Source organism: Cervus elaphus, chromosome 7 (assembly GCF_910594005.1).
Source record: "Cervus elaphus chromosome 7, mCerEla1.1, whole genome shotgun sequence".
Taxonomy (NCBI): Eukaryota; Metazoa; Chordata; class Mammalia; order Artiodactyla; family Cervidae; genus Cervus; species Cervus elaphus.
Window position 1 is genome coordinate 41,200,190 of NC_057821.1, and position 16,631 is coordinate 41,216,820.

A 16,631-nucleotide genomic window follows, 5' to 3' on the forward strand; every position below is an offset into this window, starting at 1 on the left:
GGATCTTCCCAACCCAGGTCTCCCACATTGTGGGCAGATTCTCTACCAGCAGAGCCACCAGGGAAGGCCAAGAATACTGGAGAGGGCAGCCCATCCCTTCTCCAGTGTATCTTCCCGAACCCGGGAATCAAACCAGGATCTCTTGCATTGCAGGCGGATTCTTTACCAACTGAGCTATGAGGGAAGCCCAGACAATTTACCAAATACTGGAACTTTAGCTGGTCTCTTCACATGAAAAACCAGCATCTCTTGATCAAAAAGTCATTACCTAGAGTTTCAAAAGGGTATTAACTCTTGTGCATTGAAATCTACACATGGAAGACTACCCTCAGGTAATATCTAGCAATTTAAACCACTGACCAGAACAAGACAAGGATGTCCACTCTCACCACTGTTAATTAACATAGTTTTCAAAGTCCTAGCCTCTGCAATCAGAGAATAAAAGGAATCCAAACTGGAAAAGAAGATGTAAAACTGCAGATGACATGATGCTAACATAGAAAATCCTAAAGAGGCCACCAAAAAACTACTGGTGTTAATCAATGAACTTGGCAAAGCTGCAAAATACAAAATTAATGCACAGAAATCTCTTGCATTTCTATACACTAACAATGAAAGATCAGAAAGAGAAATTAAGGAAACGATACCATTTTACCATTGCAACAAAAAATGAAAATACCTTGGAATAAACCTACCTGAGGCAAAGACCTTTCCTCGGGTAAAGGAGAACAGTATGGAGTTTCCTTAAAAAACTAAACATAGAGCTACCCTATGACCCAGCAGTCCCACTCCTGGGCATATACCAGAAAAACCTTAATTCAAAAAGATACATGCACCTCAGTGTTTACTGCAGCACTATTTACAACAGCCCAGACATGGAAGCAATCTAAATGTCCATCAACAGAGGAGTAGCTACTGATGTGGTACATATACAAAATGGAATATTACTCAGCCATAAAAAGGAATGAAATTGTACATGCAAAAACATGGACAGACCTAGAGACAGCCATACAGAGTGAAGTCAAGTCAGAGAAAAACAAATATGTAATAACATATATGTGGAATCTAGAAAAATGGTAGAAGGAACTTATCTGCAAAGCAGAAACACAACATTGTAAACAAACAACTATAGTCCAATAAAAACTAAGGGAAAAAAAAAACAAAAACACAAACCATCGACCAGACCAAGGGCTGGCCTAGTGGCTAGCTTACAGCACTGAGTTCATGAAGCCGGTCACTGGTCACATCCAAGATGACTGATACTGCTGTATTCTGTGACCACAGACCAACATGTGCATAATGTGCCAGAAATGATGACCATTTCATCTTTCAATAAACATCTCCATGGCCTCTCCAGGCTTACAGACACCCTCCAGATCCACAGCATCACTTCTTCTCTAAGTGGCGATGATACCTTTTGCAAGTCATTTATCATTGACGCCCAAGTCTTCTCATCTGTAAAATGAAGGGCTTTGATGTGTCTCCCAAGGACAGCGTGAGAACTAAGTGGGTAATGACTGGGAAGGAACTAGCAAAGCATAAATAACTCTGCCTTAATTAAATACAATGTCAAAGTAGGAGAACCAGTCTTAGGAGGAGATCAGATGATGGGGGGCGGGGGATGCAAAGACACAACACAGATGCAGCCTAGAGGGCTCACGCTGCCTCTTGATTACGCTTCTCACTCCTTCAGCACTTTCCTTCTGTGTCTAAGATTTGATTGAATCTACTTCCAGAACTGAGTCTTCAAAATTTACTCCTGAATCTGTTTTGTCTAAACCCTGCTGGAATCACAGAAGATGGTTTTTTGTTCAGCTCCTTGGTTTCTGTTCATGCTCTAGCCTGGACCAGCCTTCCCTACCTGCTTTTCTTAGAAACCCAAAACAGATGCAGTGGCTAGAGGGCAAAAAAAGTCCTCCAGGCAAAGCATCTGGCTGTCACGCAATCCCAATGGCTCCTCTCCCAGACCAGCACATGGGAGAAGGCACAGGCTCTTGAACAACGGTCCTAGTAAAGCACTAAGCCGCTTGGCAGAGGTTCAGGTCGAAGGGGAGGCAGTAAACCCCTTTCTCTCTCTCCACCAACACTGTCTGGCCTCCTCCACCAGTCATCACACAGGAGAAAGAGGCCTTTGGAGGCTGCATGGGACAGGGTGTCCCTCTCGTCCTAAACTGTCTGCAGCTTCCAGGATGAAGGTATGAATGTAGCCCCCGGCTCCTCGTTTCCACCCCACTGTCCCCATAACTACAACGTCTTTTCCTTATTGAGATTCCCCTCAAAAGAGAAAAAGACTGCAGAGAAAGAGGAGTGGAGTTAGACTACCAGTACCTGAGGAACACAGCTCTGGTGGGGGGGGACCCCACCCCTCCCACCAGCCTGCCCACCTGATATATCTCAGTGACTGAATTGTGTACCTTGAGCTTGCCTCAGACCTTACATAATGCATCCAAACCCCACATTCTCATGAAAGCTTTTGGGTGTGGAATAAGTGGTAGGAAATGGAGGGTATCGGCCCATGGCAGGCGGCTAGAATTCCCATCCTTCTAAGGATTCAGGAGCTCCTGTCCTGTCACGTGGCGCGGCTTGTCATCACTGCCAACTCTGATGAGAAGCAATGGCAGACTCTACGGAGCAGGGTGAGGTGGTGGGTAAATTCTGCCACAACGTTCTCCAAACACACGTACATACAATTAAAACGGAAGTGGAACAGATAAGCAGACGTGAGCATCCCTTCTGCAGACTGATACGATTAAATGCCTACAAATGCTGCCTGTGTCAACTGTCCAAGCCTGTAGGCAAGGGCAAGTCCTATGGGAGCTGCTGCAGGTAACACAGGGCATTCTTCCCAAAAGGTCTGACCTCTGTGAGGGGGGGTCTCACCCACCCCATCTCACATGCAGTGGGAGACCCATCCTTCCACCTGACTCATGCCAGGCTCCACAGGTGTTCTCTCAGGACAAGACTGGGACATTCCGGCCTAACCCCCTGGAAGCCTAGCTGGTCCCCTCCAGGGCTGGCTGAACAAGAGTCATAACTACTCACACATACCCCTAATTCCACTTCCAACTTGAGCCCAAACACTGCCAATGCTAGTTGGATAAAAATTATGGCTGTTTTGAAAGAGGCCAAGATGGGTTTTCTAATCAAAGATGACATAAATACATGGAAAGAAACCACGTTCTTGGATTGGAAGAATCAATATTGTCAAAATGATTATACTACCCAATGCAATCTCCACATTCAATGCAATCTCTATCAAATTAGCAATGGCATTTTTCACAGAACAACAAAAAAAATTCTTACAATTTGTATGGAGACACAAAAGATTCCAAATAGCCAAAGTGATCTTGAGAAAGAAAAGTGAAGCTGGAGGAACCAGGCCCCCTGACTTCAGACTATACTATATACAAAGCTACAGTTATCTAAACAATATGGTACTGGCACAAAAACAAATGTAGGCAAATGGAACAGGACAGCAAGCTCAGAAATAAATCCACACACCTATGGTCAATTAATCTATGACAAAGGAGGCAAGACTCTAAATGGAGAAAAGACAGCCTCTTCAATAAATGGGGCTGGGAAAACTGGACAGCAAAATGTAAAAAAAAAAAACAAACCAGAACATTCTTTAACATAATACACAAAAAGAAACTCAAAATGGATTTAAGACCTAAATATAAGACCTGATAGTATGAAACTCAGAGGAAAACATAGGTAAAACTCTTTGACATAAATCACAACAGTATCTTTTGATCCATCACCTAGAGCAACAGGAATAAAAATAAATGAGACCTAATTAAACTCAAAAAAGTTTTTGCATAGCAAGGGAAACCATAATCAAAATGAAAAGACAACCCACAGAATGGAAGAAATTATTTGCAAATGATGGCAACTAGCAAGGGATTACAATTCTCCAAAATGTACAAATAGCTCTTGTGGCTCAATATTAGAGAGCACCTCACATCAGTCATAATGGCCATGATCAAAAAGTCTACAAAGAGTAAATGCTAGAAGGGGTGTGGAGAAAAGAGAACCCTCCTACACTGTTGGTGGGAATGTAAACTGGTACACCTGCTACGGAAACAGTAAGGAGACTCCTTAGGAAACTAAACATAGAGCTACCATATGCTCTAGCCCCACTCCTGGACATATATCTGGGGAAAAACATGGTTCTAAAGGATACATGTACCCCTGTGTTCACTGCAGCTCTGTTTACAATAGGCAGGACATGGAAGCATCCTAAATGTCCATTAACAGATAAATGGGTAAAGAATATGTGGTACATATATAACATGTACACAGTGGAATATTACTCAGCCATTAAAAATGAAATAATGCCATTTGTAGCAACATAGATAGACCTACTAAGGAGTCAGAGAAAGACAAATATCATATGATACGGCTTCTATGCACAATCTGAAAAGAATTATACAAATGAATTTATGAATAAACTTACGGTTACCAGGAAGGAAGATGGGGGGACAGACTCAGAGTCTGGCATTGACATGTACACACTGCTATGTTTACAGTAGATAACCAAGAAGGACCTACTGTATAGCAGAGGGAACGCTACTCAATATTTTGCAGTAACCTATAAGGAAAAAGAATCTGAAAAAAAATGTATACGTATGTACAAATGAATCACTTTGCCATACACCTGAAACTAACAATGTTGTAAATCAACTATACCTCAATTAAAAAAATGTAAGCCATACAGTTATTTAATTAAATATCTTAATTTTAAAAATGTTTCCCAGGCCTTTCCCATGGTACCATAATATAAAAAGACTTGTATTCTTTGAGACCTACTTCCATCCCCCAGGTCTCCCACATTGCAGGTGGATTCTTTACCAGCTGAGGCCACAAGGGTAGTTTAAGAATCCTGGAGACTATATTAATAAAGAACAAGCACATTATTAAAAAAAAAAAAAAAAAAAAAAGAATCCTGGAGTGGGTAGCCTATCCCTTCTCTAGGGGATCTTCCCAATCCAGGAATCAAACCAGGGTCTCCTGCACTGCAGGTGGACTCTTTACCAGCTGAGCTACAAGGGAAGCCACAATAATATAAACAAACTTGCACTCTTTGAGACCTACTTCCATCCCACTTCTATAAGAATCAAGGGAATGTAACCTCACCAGTGATGGTGCTGTACCCACTCCCCATCCCACCCCCACATACCTATACTCCGCGACCCCTCCTGAGTGTTTCTTCATTGCCGTCTCTGAGCTCATCCCATAGAACAGCTTGAGCTTCTGTCCGTTCCTCTCGATCACCTCTCCGGCACACTCAGTATGGCCCGAAAACATTCCTCCCAGCATGACAAAATCTGCTCCAGCTCCTGCACCCCAAAGTGGGGACAAAAAGAAGCAGCAGAGAAAAGGGTCAGGGAAAAGTCAGCTCCAGAAAGATGCAAGTACTACCAATTCCCTCTCTCTCCTCCTGGTTATAGCGAGAAAAAGCCCAACTTCCCCACTCAGGAAAAAAAGTTAAAGGCAGACAGGCACCAGACATTCTGAGCAACACAGCCTACTGAAGCTTGGTGACTAGTACACTGGGAAATCCTTAATGGTTATTGTTGACTTCCTATGACCAACGTCCACAGGTCTAACTCTGTTAAAATCAGAGGAACATTAGAAGTGAGCAGCACCTCAGCGTGTTTTCCAATCTCATACTTAATGCAATAAGTCCTCTGCCATGTCCCCATTGGGCATCTGGTCTACATGAAGGTCTCAGCACACTCACACTCTGTATAGACGTAAAGGGACCTCAGAACAGACAGAACTTCCTCCCCAAGAGCTTGGGCATGAAGGAGAGAAATCCGTACGTACATATATGTATATGTGTGTGCATTTGTGTGTAAACACATGTATGTCTGTGTACATCAAACACATATACACACATCTATCTATAGATATACCCTGTAAAACTCGACTCACACCTCTGTTGTGATAAACATTTGACTTCCAGAGTAAACACCACCCCATATAAATCACCGAATGACATGAAACTTCCAGGACAGGTACAGAGGAGACTGGGGTGTTGCAGCTGCCTTTGGAGGTTATGTTGGATCCAAACCAGGAGCGGTAGGACCAGGGCTGGCTCACTGCTCTGTCCTCAGTATTTATCACAGCACACGGCAGAGGTGGCGTGACTAGTTGTCAGGAAAGTAGAAGGCATACATGGAAGAAATAGAAATAGTCACCGTTCGCCATCCTGACCAGTCCTACTGAGGGTTTACATTCAGAATTGGAGGATATCAGGGTACAGAAGTGTTACACAACCAGGATGAAGGATCAGAAGCAGCAAGCACAGACTCCCCTAAAAAGTGGCCTTGACTGCTTCCAGCTGGTCGCTTAAATATCTGTAAGAGGACTTCGAGGTGTGCATCAGGTGTTCCAGGCCTTTCTGTCCAGCATCTCGGAAGGCCGACTCTGCAGGGCTGGACCCTGGGCCTGGCAATCAGGCAAGCAAGACACAGGGCCTCTCGACTTGGCAGAAAGCGTCGACGGCTTCCCTGCAGGGTCCCCAACACAAATGCCGGCTCCTCGGTCCCCCTGCCAGGATGATAAGGGGGCAGGGACAACTGGTGTCCGGTCAGGCCTCCTGATGACCACCACTCAGGCTTCCAATCACGTCCCTTTCTGAATGCTCCTGTGTCCTTTCCCAACCAGCATTTTTTCCCAAAGTGGTCCCTCTCCGTCCGAAGGCATGGCTACATTTCCTGGAATGGGGGTGGGGGGTGCGGGCACACCTTCAGAGCCTGAGTCCAGAGACCACTCTGCACAGGGTGTCCGTATGCACTGTTAGAAGGGAGCCCGAGACAGAACACCCCTCAGTGTTCAGTCCCTGCAGCTGAAAACCCCACAGGAGAAACGTCCTTGGCTGCTGTGATCCTTATTATAAGAGGCGAATGAACAGACCAGTGGAGCAGGGGAGCAGGAATCCCGACTCCGCCCCCGAGTGCGGGACCCTTACCTCGCCTCTGGGGGCCTCCGGCCCCTGCACGTTCTCCAGGGTTGCTACAAAACCTAGCTGCTAAGAACACTGCCCTGTACTGTCATGAGCAGCGTTCGAAAAAACAATTTAAAAAAACACCATTTTAGATAGTTTAGAATTACCTAAATATTTAGATGAAATTCTAAAAATTTAGAATTATCTTAATATTTAGAAAAAATAATTTAAAAAAATGAACTTAAGACGTTCTACAGGCCAAACTGAAACAGCGATAAAGGACAGGAGGGGATGTCACCGCTTACAGGTCAGAGGAGGGGCCGGCGGCATCCCTGAGGGATGCCCAAGGCAGAAAAGTTCCCTCCAGCGAAAAAGAAAAAATAAACCAGCAGCAAACCCGGTCCTGGCATCAGGAAAGGAGGGAGTGGCTGCCTCCGGCTGGTACACCTCACAGCTGTGGACCGCAGTTGGCAAAGGTTCAGTGGCGGGCACGGGCACAGCCCGCAGAGACGCTAGATGACCCAGTGCCTTCCTAAGAAAACACCTGGCCAGCCAGGCCTCGTGGTCCAGCCCCACCAGACCGCAGCCCGACGCTGCTGCCCCCTAGTGGGAAACAGGCTCCTCAGCATCTGGCTTGTGAAACTGCGGCTGGGATTTCAGTCCCTCCCTGGGGATATTAACCCCAGGTTAGGCTCCAAACACCCGCTCGCTGAAGTTTTGGGGGGCATCAGACCTGGTACAGTCCTCTTCCATTGAGTCCCCTGAGCCTTCTCTGCCATCAGATAGAACCAAACGATGCCAGGATGTGGGCCAATCAGAGGCTGAGATCCAGGGAGAGGAAACTCAGGATTGGCCCCGATCCTCTCCCAATGTGTCTGCCCCCTCCCTCCGGCACCCCCGCAGGGAGCTCCCCACTCCCTGCACGCTCCCTCCCTTCCACGGCCTCTTACCAAAGGCTTTGGCGACATCTCCTGGACATGTGCAGCCTCCGTCCTTCAAAAAGGGGAAGAGCAAAGAGAGGAGGTCAGTGGGAGCTGGGCCAGGCCATTCCCCGCACCCCCCCACCTCCGCCGGGGGGAATGAGATGGTATCTGCTGGCCTAGCCCCCTCCATCCACCTCACCTGCAGACAAGCACACAACCAGCAGAGCCCAGGCCCAACACTTCTCTTGTAAGGAAGCCGGACCATGCTGGTACCTCTGTCAAGTTTATGATTAACCTCCTTCTCTGAACTTTTATTCCTTTTCTTGTTCAAAAACTTGTTCTCCTCAAGACTGAGGAGTATCAGAAAAAAAGAGAGGAACTGCAACCCAGCAGGACCCCATGGGGCCCTTCCTGGGAGACAGGCCTTCCCCTGTGTTGTCTGCTCAAGCTCCTCTCTGAAGTACCTAGATAATAGCATTTGATGCACAGTTCCTGAGTTGCTTTGCAGATATGAAAGTGAAAAGTGAAAGTGTTAGTTGCTCAGTCGTGTCCAACTCTTTGTGACCCCGGGAACTGTAGCCTGCCAGGCTCCTCTTGGCCATGGAATTCTCCAGGCAAGAATATTGGAGTGGGCTGCCATTCCCTTCTCCAGGGGATCTCCTGACCCAGGGATTGACCCCAGGTCCCTTACATTGCAGGCAGATCTTTTACTATCTGAGCCACCAAAGAAGTCCCTATTTGATGCACAGTTGAGTTGCTTTGCAGATATGAAAACCCACCACCAAACAGAAGATGTTAACTACTCTATTAATATCTGATGACCATGAGCACACAGCCCCAGGCCTCCTGGAACCTAAGGACTGATAACATAAACCCCTGTGACATCACCCTGTTCCCTCACCATCAACCAATCAGATAATTGTGCACAAGCTGATCACGTGACCCTGCAATCTCCGCCCCCCACACCCCAAGCTGGCTTTTTAAAGGTGCTTTGCCAAAACTCTCCCAGGAGCTTAGGGTTTTTTAAGGGCATGAGCCACTGTCTCTTTGCATGGCCCTGCAATTAACCTTTCTCTGCTCCAAACTCCAATGTTTCAGTTTGTTTGGCCTTTCTGCATCAGGCACTCCAACTTGTGCTAATACCCTCACCACTGCACCTGCCATTCCCAGGCCCCGTCAGTCATGTTTCAGGCCAGTAGACCCCCGCTCCCCCACCGGGCATCAGTACTCCACTTAGGATGCAGGAACCACTGAGCAGGCAGGATCGGGGGGCTGGACCTCATCTCCACCAGGCCCTGTAAAACATGCCTGGCCACTGGCCATCCCCCATGTAACTATCATTCAGTCATCACCTCTCCCCGCTGCCCGGCATGAAGTGAAATTTATTTAGCACAAAAGCACAAGTATTTTATGAGCCACAAAGGACACTGAATTTGCTCTTTTATATTTCAAGCCTTGTGTCTCCTGGTCACTTTCTTGTAAGGTCCCCAGTTTCCTTCAAGTCAAACATAGGCTCCCGACACCCACGTGACCCACAGAGCGCCCTGCACTGGTTCAGTGCCCATCACCGTGGGCTGCCAGCACAGTCTGGCTGTGGGGATTATGTTCCAACACCAGGGACCCAGTACAAAACCACAGGACAAGGACCTACTGGGTTTGCTTACAAGCCCGAGAGGCACAGAATAACCAGGCTGCTACCTGCTGTTGGCAGTGTGGCCTGTGTGAGGTCCGAGGAGGAAAAGGCCAGCCACGTGGCCTGGGGTAGCCGCCCACCCAACAGAGAAAGGCAGAGAAGCAACGGCCCTGGGAATCCAGGTCAGTGCTCAGATGCAACGTGACAGAGCCCAGGGCCGGTCTTGGAGGGAAGTGCCTGTCCCCAGGAGAGGGGACACACTTTGGGAAGGATGCAGAAGACCCAGGCCACCCGAGCTACCCATGTGGTGATGGCAGGAAGGTGGAGGGCATCTCCGTGGAACTGAGAGGAATAACTTTACAAACAGCGTCTCTAACTGAGGACGTGGGTCCCTGTGACTCAGTCCTCCTTTTCCGATCTGCTTTTAAGCCTGTCCTTCCAGGAGCTAGACCTCAAACACTCAGTTCAGTTGCTCAGTTGTGTCCAGCTCTTTGCAGCCTCATGGACTGCAGCACGCCAGGCCTCCTGTCCATCGCCAGCTCCCAGAGCCTACTCAAACTCATGTTCATCGCATTGGTGATGCCACCCAACAATCTCATCCTCCGTCGTCCCCTTCTCCTCCTGCCTTCAATCTTTCCCAACATCAAGGTCTTTTCAAATGAGTCAGTTATTTGTATCAGGTGGCCAAAGTATTGAAGTTTCAGCTTTAGCATCAGTCCTTCCAATGAATATTCAGGACTGATTTCCTTTAGGATGGACTGGTTGAATCTCAAACACTGCTTCATTGCAATTCTGATCAAAAGGCAGGGGTGGGGATTCAATTTCTTGTTTTTATGATATATTTACTGACTGCAATTACCTCCTCCATCAAGTGCATCACTCATGTCTGGCTTTCCTGACCCCAGAGGACCATGGAGTCACAAGCAAGGATTTATTTCAGAGGCAGGCTCTTCATAAAAGGGATGTGGCCATAGCCCTTCATGTGAATACAGTCACATACACAGCCGTGTGTCCGGCCGGTGCTTCAAATTTCCCGCATATTTTTACTTTCTTTTTATTTTTTTTTTAACTTTCTCTTTCAAAGGTGCAACCCCTCTATGCCCTTCACTTGACTTGCCAATTATTTTTAAATTGCTTTATCTTTCTATCAAAACCAGTTCTCCACAGTAGGGTTTCAAATTTATAACCTCAAAAGAATAAACAGGGACTGGCCTTGGCAGTCTAATGGTCAAGACTCCCAAGCCATGGGTTTGATCCCTGGGTGGGGAACTAATAGCCCATATGCCATACAGTATGGCCAGAAAAAAAGAACGTTAAATAAACTCATGCTTCCAATAAAAAGGTCCCTAGTAGGGTCTGACTTAAAAGATGTGCACACACCTGCCCACACACACACAAAAGCGTATTCTTAAGTCTTAATTCACTTGTGAATAGTTTGTGACTGCTCATGCAGGCTTCTGCAAATGTCACACCTGTGTGGTCAGTGATGAGGCCTGACTCAGAAAGCCTGCACTCTAGGGACCCCCAGAGAACAAGCTCTTCTCCTCCCAGGATGTACACAGATGTCAAGATGTCCACAGTTAACAGGACTTCATGATGTGCTTTGGAGAGGAAACCATACATAGCACCTCGTCTACTCACTGTGCCAGGGTGCGATTTATGAAATAGGCAATGCACAGCCAAAAGGCAGGACTACAGTTTAACCCAGTGCAACCCAACATCACATGACGCCTTAGGGCAAAGGAGTCTGCCCGCAACTACATTTACAGGTAAGCTCCAAAGGAGGGTCAAAGCATCCTTCATGTTCTCAGGAGGCAGAGACATGCATTTACTTTCATACATGAACACACACACTTGCAGGGAAAAAAAACAACATGCAAATATTTCAAGGGTTACTTGTTTTCCAAGAGTGTTGAAGTATTTAAGTAGAAAGGGTATCACATGACATGAGTGGTGATTCGATCTGTGAACTGTCAGCATGACCTCTTCTTAAAAATACCTGCCCAGCCCTAAAAGAAGAGGCAGTGAAAACAAGCATGCAGTGGACAGAGGGGACTAAATCAAGCACCAACTATGAACAAGGGGGTTCTTACAAATTTCATTTTTCTATTCAAACACCACAAGTACCAGAGGCTGATATTTTGTAGGTGGGGAAAAACAAAGAGGGAGGCTCAGAAAGGTGGAGTGACTTGTTCAAGGTCACACAGCTATAATAATGGATGAATGAGATTAGAACCCTAGTTAAGAGGAAACTCTAAAAATGTCTAGAAGCATACATATCAAAACATTAGCAGTGGTTATCTTAAGATGGCATTTCTATAGAAGCAAAAATAGAGAAATGGGACCTAATCAAGCTTTTAAGCTTTTGCACAGCAAAGGAAACCATAATCATAACAAAAAGACAACCTATGGACTGGGAGAAAATATTTGCAAATGATACAACTGACAAGAGCTTAATTTTCTAAATATACAAACAGTTCATACAACTCAAAAACAAACAAACAATCCCATCAAAAAATGGGCAAAAGGCCTAAATAGACATTTCTCCAAAGAAGACATACTGATGGTCAATAGGGACATGAAAAGATGCTCATCATCTCTAGTTACTAGAGAAATGCAATCAAAATTACAATGAGGTACCCCTCGCACCAGGCAGAATGGACATCATTAAAAAGTCTACAAATGGCAAATGATAGAGAGGGTGTGAAGAAAAGAACTCTGCTACACTGTTGGTGGGAATGTAAATTGGTGCAGCCACTATGGAAGAGTATGGAGCATGGAGGTTCCTCAAAAAACTAAAAATAGAGTTGCCATGTGATCCAGCTGGTCCCACTCCTGGGCATCTATCCAGACCACACTCTAATTTGAAAAGAAACACACACCTCTATGTTCACAGCAGCACCAGTCGCAATACCCAAGACATGGAAACAACCTAAACTGTCCTTTGACATATGAATGGATAAAGCTCTCTCTACACACACGCACACACACAGAGGAATATTACGCAGCCTTAAAAAGAATGAAATCATGCCATTTGCAGCAACATGAATGGACCTACAGATTATCATACCAAATGAAGCAAGTCAAAAAGAGAAAGACAGGGGCTTCCCTGGTGGCTTAGCGGGAAAGAATCCATCTGCCAGTGCAGGGGCACGGGTACAATCCTGGATCCAGGAAGATCCCACACGCTGTGGAGCAACTAAGCCCGTCCGTGCACCACAAGTACTGCGCCTGCGCTCTAGAGCCCGGGAGCCGCAGCTACTGAGCCTGCGCACCCTGGAGCCCACGCCCTACAAGAGAAGTCACCGCAATGAGCCGTCTGCACGCCGCAGCTACAGAGTGGCCCCTGCTTGCCACAGCTAGAGAAAAGCCCGCGCAGCAACAAAGACCCAGGACAGCCCGAAACAGGTTATTCTTTTAAAAGACAAATACAGTATCATTTATATATGGAATCTAAAATATGGCACAAACGACCTTATCTACAAAACAGAAACAGGTTCACAGACATAGAGAACCAGACGTCTTGTGCTTGCCAAGAGGGAGGGGTTGAAGGGAGGAGAGAATGGAAGTTTGGGATTAGCAGATGCTAACTATTATATGTAAAATGGGTAAACAACAGTGTCCTACTGTATAGCACAGGGAACCGTATTCAATATCCTGCAATACATCATAATGGAAAAGTATATATATGTGTGTGTAACTGAATCACTTTGCAGTCCAGCAGAAATTAACACACTGTAGATCAACTATGCTTTAATAAGTTTTTTTTTAAAGATGGCATTTCTCGTTGTCTTTATTTCCTTTTTATTTCTTTTACTAGGCTAAACGTATTTGGTTGAGGGATTTTTCAAGCCTCAAAAAAATTAAATTTTTTGAATGACTTTGTTTAGATCTTTTCAGATAATGGTCTGACCATTCCTAAACTAACCATTCCTAAGCTAATGCATTAAATCAACAAAATAAGAAATCTGCGGATCAGTGGATGCCTCTCTGTGGAGGGTCAGGGAGTGGACGAGAGCCCTACTGACTGGGTGGAGATGAGCCAGGGGTTGGGGGTTACTCTGAATCAGCCCCACCTCTATCATTCTCTCCTCAAACTGGAGAAGCCTGCTCTGTAGGTCTTTATCAAATACAATGGTTAAAATTTTGGCCCTGAGTAGAGAGACAACAGTGATTCCAGCCAACCTCATCACAGGACTTTTTTTTTTAGGTCCTGGGAAGCACTACAGAGTCCAAACTATTTTGGGTATGGACAGTGAACTCATCTGGTTGTTCAAATCCCTCACCTTCCTCAGGGTTCACCCGGTCCTGACTCTGATCTCTTCACTGGAACACAGGCTTCGGAGCCCTGAGGGGAAAGGCCGAGCCATAAGCACAGATTAAGCTGAAGCTTCCCCCAAAGCACTGGGGTCGGAAAGGGGCGGACCGGGAATGCTGGGCCAACCCTGCATTCTTGTTAACTTCAGCGAGCCCTCACCCTCCGAGTCTCCACATCTCCTAAATGAGGGTGATCCAGGGAAGGCGTGGAGCACAGGAGGTGAACAGGCCTCGGTCTCAGAGCTGGCTCTGCCCTCCACCAGCAGTGTGATGCTGAGCAAATCACTACGGTCTCCAGGCTAAAGTCTCCTCACCAGGTGTGATGATGTTACATGTCAACTTGACTGGGCTGTGGAGTGGCATTTGGCCAAAAATTGTCCTGGGTGTTTCTGAGAGGGTGTTTTGGGGATAAGAGTGTGTGCATGCTAAGTCGCTTCAGCCGTGTCCCAACTCTTGGCAATCCTATGGACTGTAGCCTACCAGGCTCCTCTGTCCATGGGGTTCTCCATGTTAAGAATACTGGAGTGGATTGCCATGCCCTTCGCCAGGGGAATCTTCCCAACCCAGGGATTGAACCCATGTCTCTTACACTGGCAGGCAGATTCTTTACCACCGGCACCACCTGGGAAGCCCTTTGTGGATGAGATTAATATGCAAATCAGTAAAGCAGACTGCTCGCCCTCATGTGGGTGGGCCTCACCTAATCATCTGAAGGCTTGAATGGCATGGAAAGGATGAGACTTTCCCAAGGGAGAGGATTCTTCCTCAATGACTGCCTTAGAGTTGTTCCACTGACTCCCGCAGAAACACGGCTCTCCCTGGTTCTCAGGTCTTGGAACTCAAGACTGGAACCACACAGTCAGCTTGCCAACTCACCCTACAGATCTTGCGATTTTTTTCAGTCCTATCGTCAAGTGAACCAATTTATTTCCTTATAATAAATCTACTTCTATCTAAACTCATATATGCGCACACATACACACACACACACACACACACACACACACACACACACACACACACACACACACACACACACACACACACACACACACACACACACACACACACACACACACCCCCCTACTGGTTCTGTTTCTCTGGAGAACCCTGACTAACACACCTGTCCAAAGAAGATAATAGCTACCTCATACCTAGACGGTTCCAGGGATTAGAGGTTATGGTATACCGTGCCCAGAAGACAGATGTTCAATACCTGACAGCCATCATGACCTCGAAAGCTGTTTCTACCTTTAAAATGCTCTTGGAACTCAAGACTGGAACCACACAGTCAGCTTGCCAACTCACCCTACAGATCTTGCGATTTTTTTCAGTCCTATCGTCACGTGAACCAATTTATTTCCTTATAATAAATCTACTTCTATCTAAACTCATATATGCGCACACACACACACACACACACACACACACACACACACACACACACACACACACACACACACACACACACACACACACACACCCCCTACTGGTTCTGTTTCTCTGGAGAACCCTGACTAACACACCTGTCCAAAGAAGATAATAGCTACCTCATACCTAGACGGTTCCAGGGATTAGAGGTTATGGTATACCGTGCCCAGAAGACAGATGTTCAATACCTGACAGCCATCATGACCTCGAAAGCTGTTTCTACCTTTAAAATGCTCTCCTTTGCGTCACGTCCCCAGTACATGAAAGACAAAATGAACTGGTCACACCTTACTCTTCACCTATCCCAGGGGGTGTCTTGGATTTCTTAGCCCTCTGCCTCTCAGAAGCCCACATGGATCACAATAAATACAAACTCAGTTCAAGTCCAGCCTCTTGGGTGTGGCCAACCCCCTGACAGCTTCCTTCTGAACTGCAGTAGCAAAGATGTGCAAATTCAGCAATGAGAGTATGAGGCAGCTGGAAGGAAGCCGGACAAAGAGGCAGGATCCAAACAACTGACAGGTTTCCACTGGGTTTAGGTCTCTTGGCAAGTGGGGGAAACCTGTCTGTGAAACTCCATTAGACAAATGGACAGCAAGAAAAACAGCTGCTCTGAACCACAAGATACTTAGCTGATCAGAGGAATGAGCTGAAGTCAGGGATGCAGAACCCATGTAAGTCTGTGAACTTCACAGGGTCTCTGCTGGTTACAAATTGAACTTCTAGCCCTATCTAGGAAAGCTCTGGCCACCCATGGAAAAATAAGAACCTCAGAGCATCAGGACCACCAGCCTGGGCTGTCACCGTCCCTGACAAACTCAGAGAAACTGTTTTGTGGGTGTCAAAAGATGGCTCTGGCACATGGACCCAGCCTGTGTGTGCTGAGCCTGACTCTAGAAGCCAGTGTCTCTCAAGCTTGAGAACAGACCCAGATTACAGACCTCGGAGGGCTTGTTAATTTCACCTTCAGGGCTTCTCATTCACTAGGTCTGAGATGAGGCCTGAGGACTTCTCACAAGTTCTCAGCTGATACTGGTACTGCTGGTCTGGGCACACACTTAGAGAACAGATGACATAAGCTATAAATTAGAGAGTGCTGGGTAAGGAGATCCCCAGTTGATTTTCAGAGTGACTTGTGGTGCAAACACAGCCTCCACCCCTGCTCCCCCTGCAAAATCCTGTAAACTAAGCAAGTGTAAAATTTCCGGAAAGACACAAGTATGGGATCTCAGAGTAAGTCCATAGTAACACTTCATTAATTTGACCTCTACAAATTTAGAAATGGTGGTCATTGAAGGAATATATATAAGGTCTAAATTGTTATTTAAGACTCTTGATGGTGAGTGGAGAATTATGACTAATTACATATGGTGCT

At 46.3% G+C, this 16,631-nt stretch overlaps 1 protein-coding gene across 3 annotated transcripts in view; it reads right to left on the reverse strand.

The window, feature by feature from the left end:
- Positions 1 to 16,631, reverse strand: part of GMPR (guanosine monophosphate reductase) — a 57,896-nt gene that overhangs the window by 1,665 nt on the left and 39,600 nt on the right. For 2 of the 3 annotated variants that reach the window (XM_043908483.1, XM_043908484.1), the window contains 2 exons: positions 7,903 to 7,945; positions 5,180 to 5,339 (listed from right to left, as the gene is read on the reverse strand). In XM_043908483.1, coding sequence (XP_043764418.1) covers positions 5,180 to 5,339; positions 7,903 to 7,945 — 203 coding nt within the window. Of the gene's footprint in view, positions 1 to 5,179; positions 5,340 to 5,371; positions 6,556 to 7,902; positions 7,946 to 16,631 lie in introns of those variants that run through there. The other variant, XM_043908485.1, reaches the window with a different exon arrangement.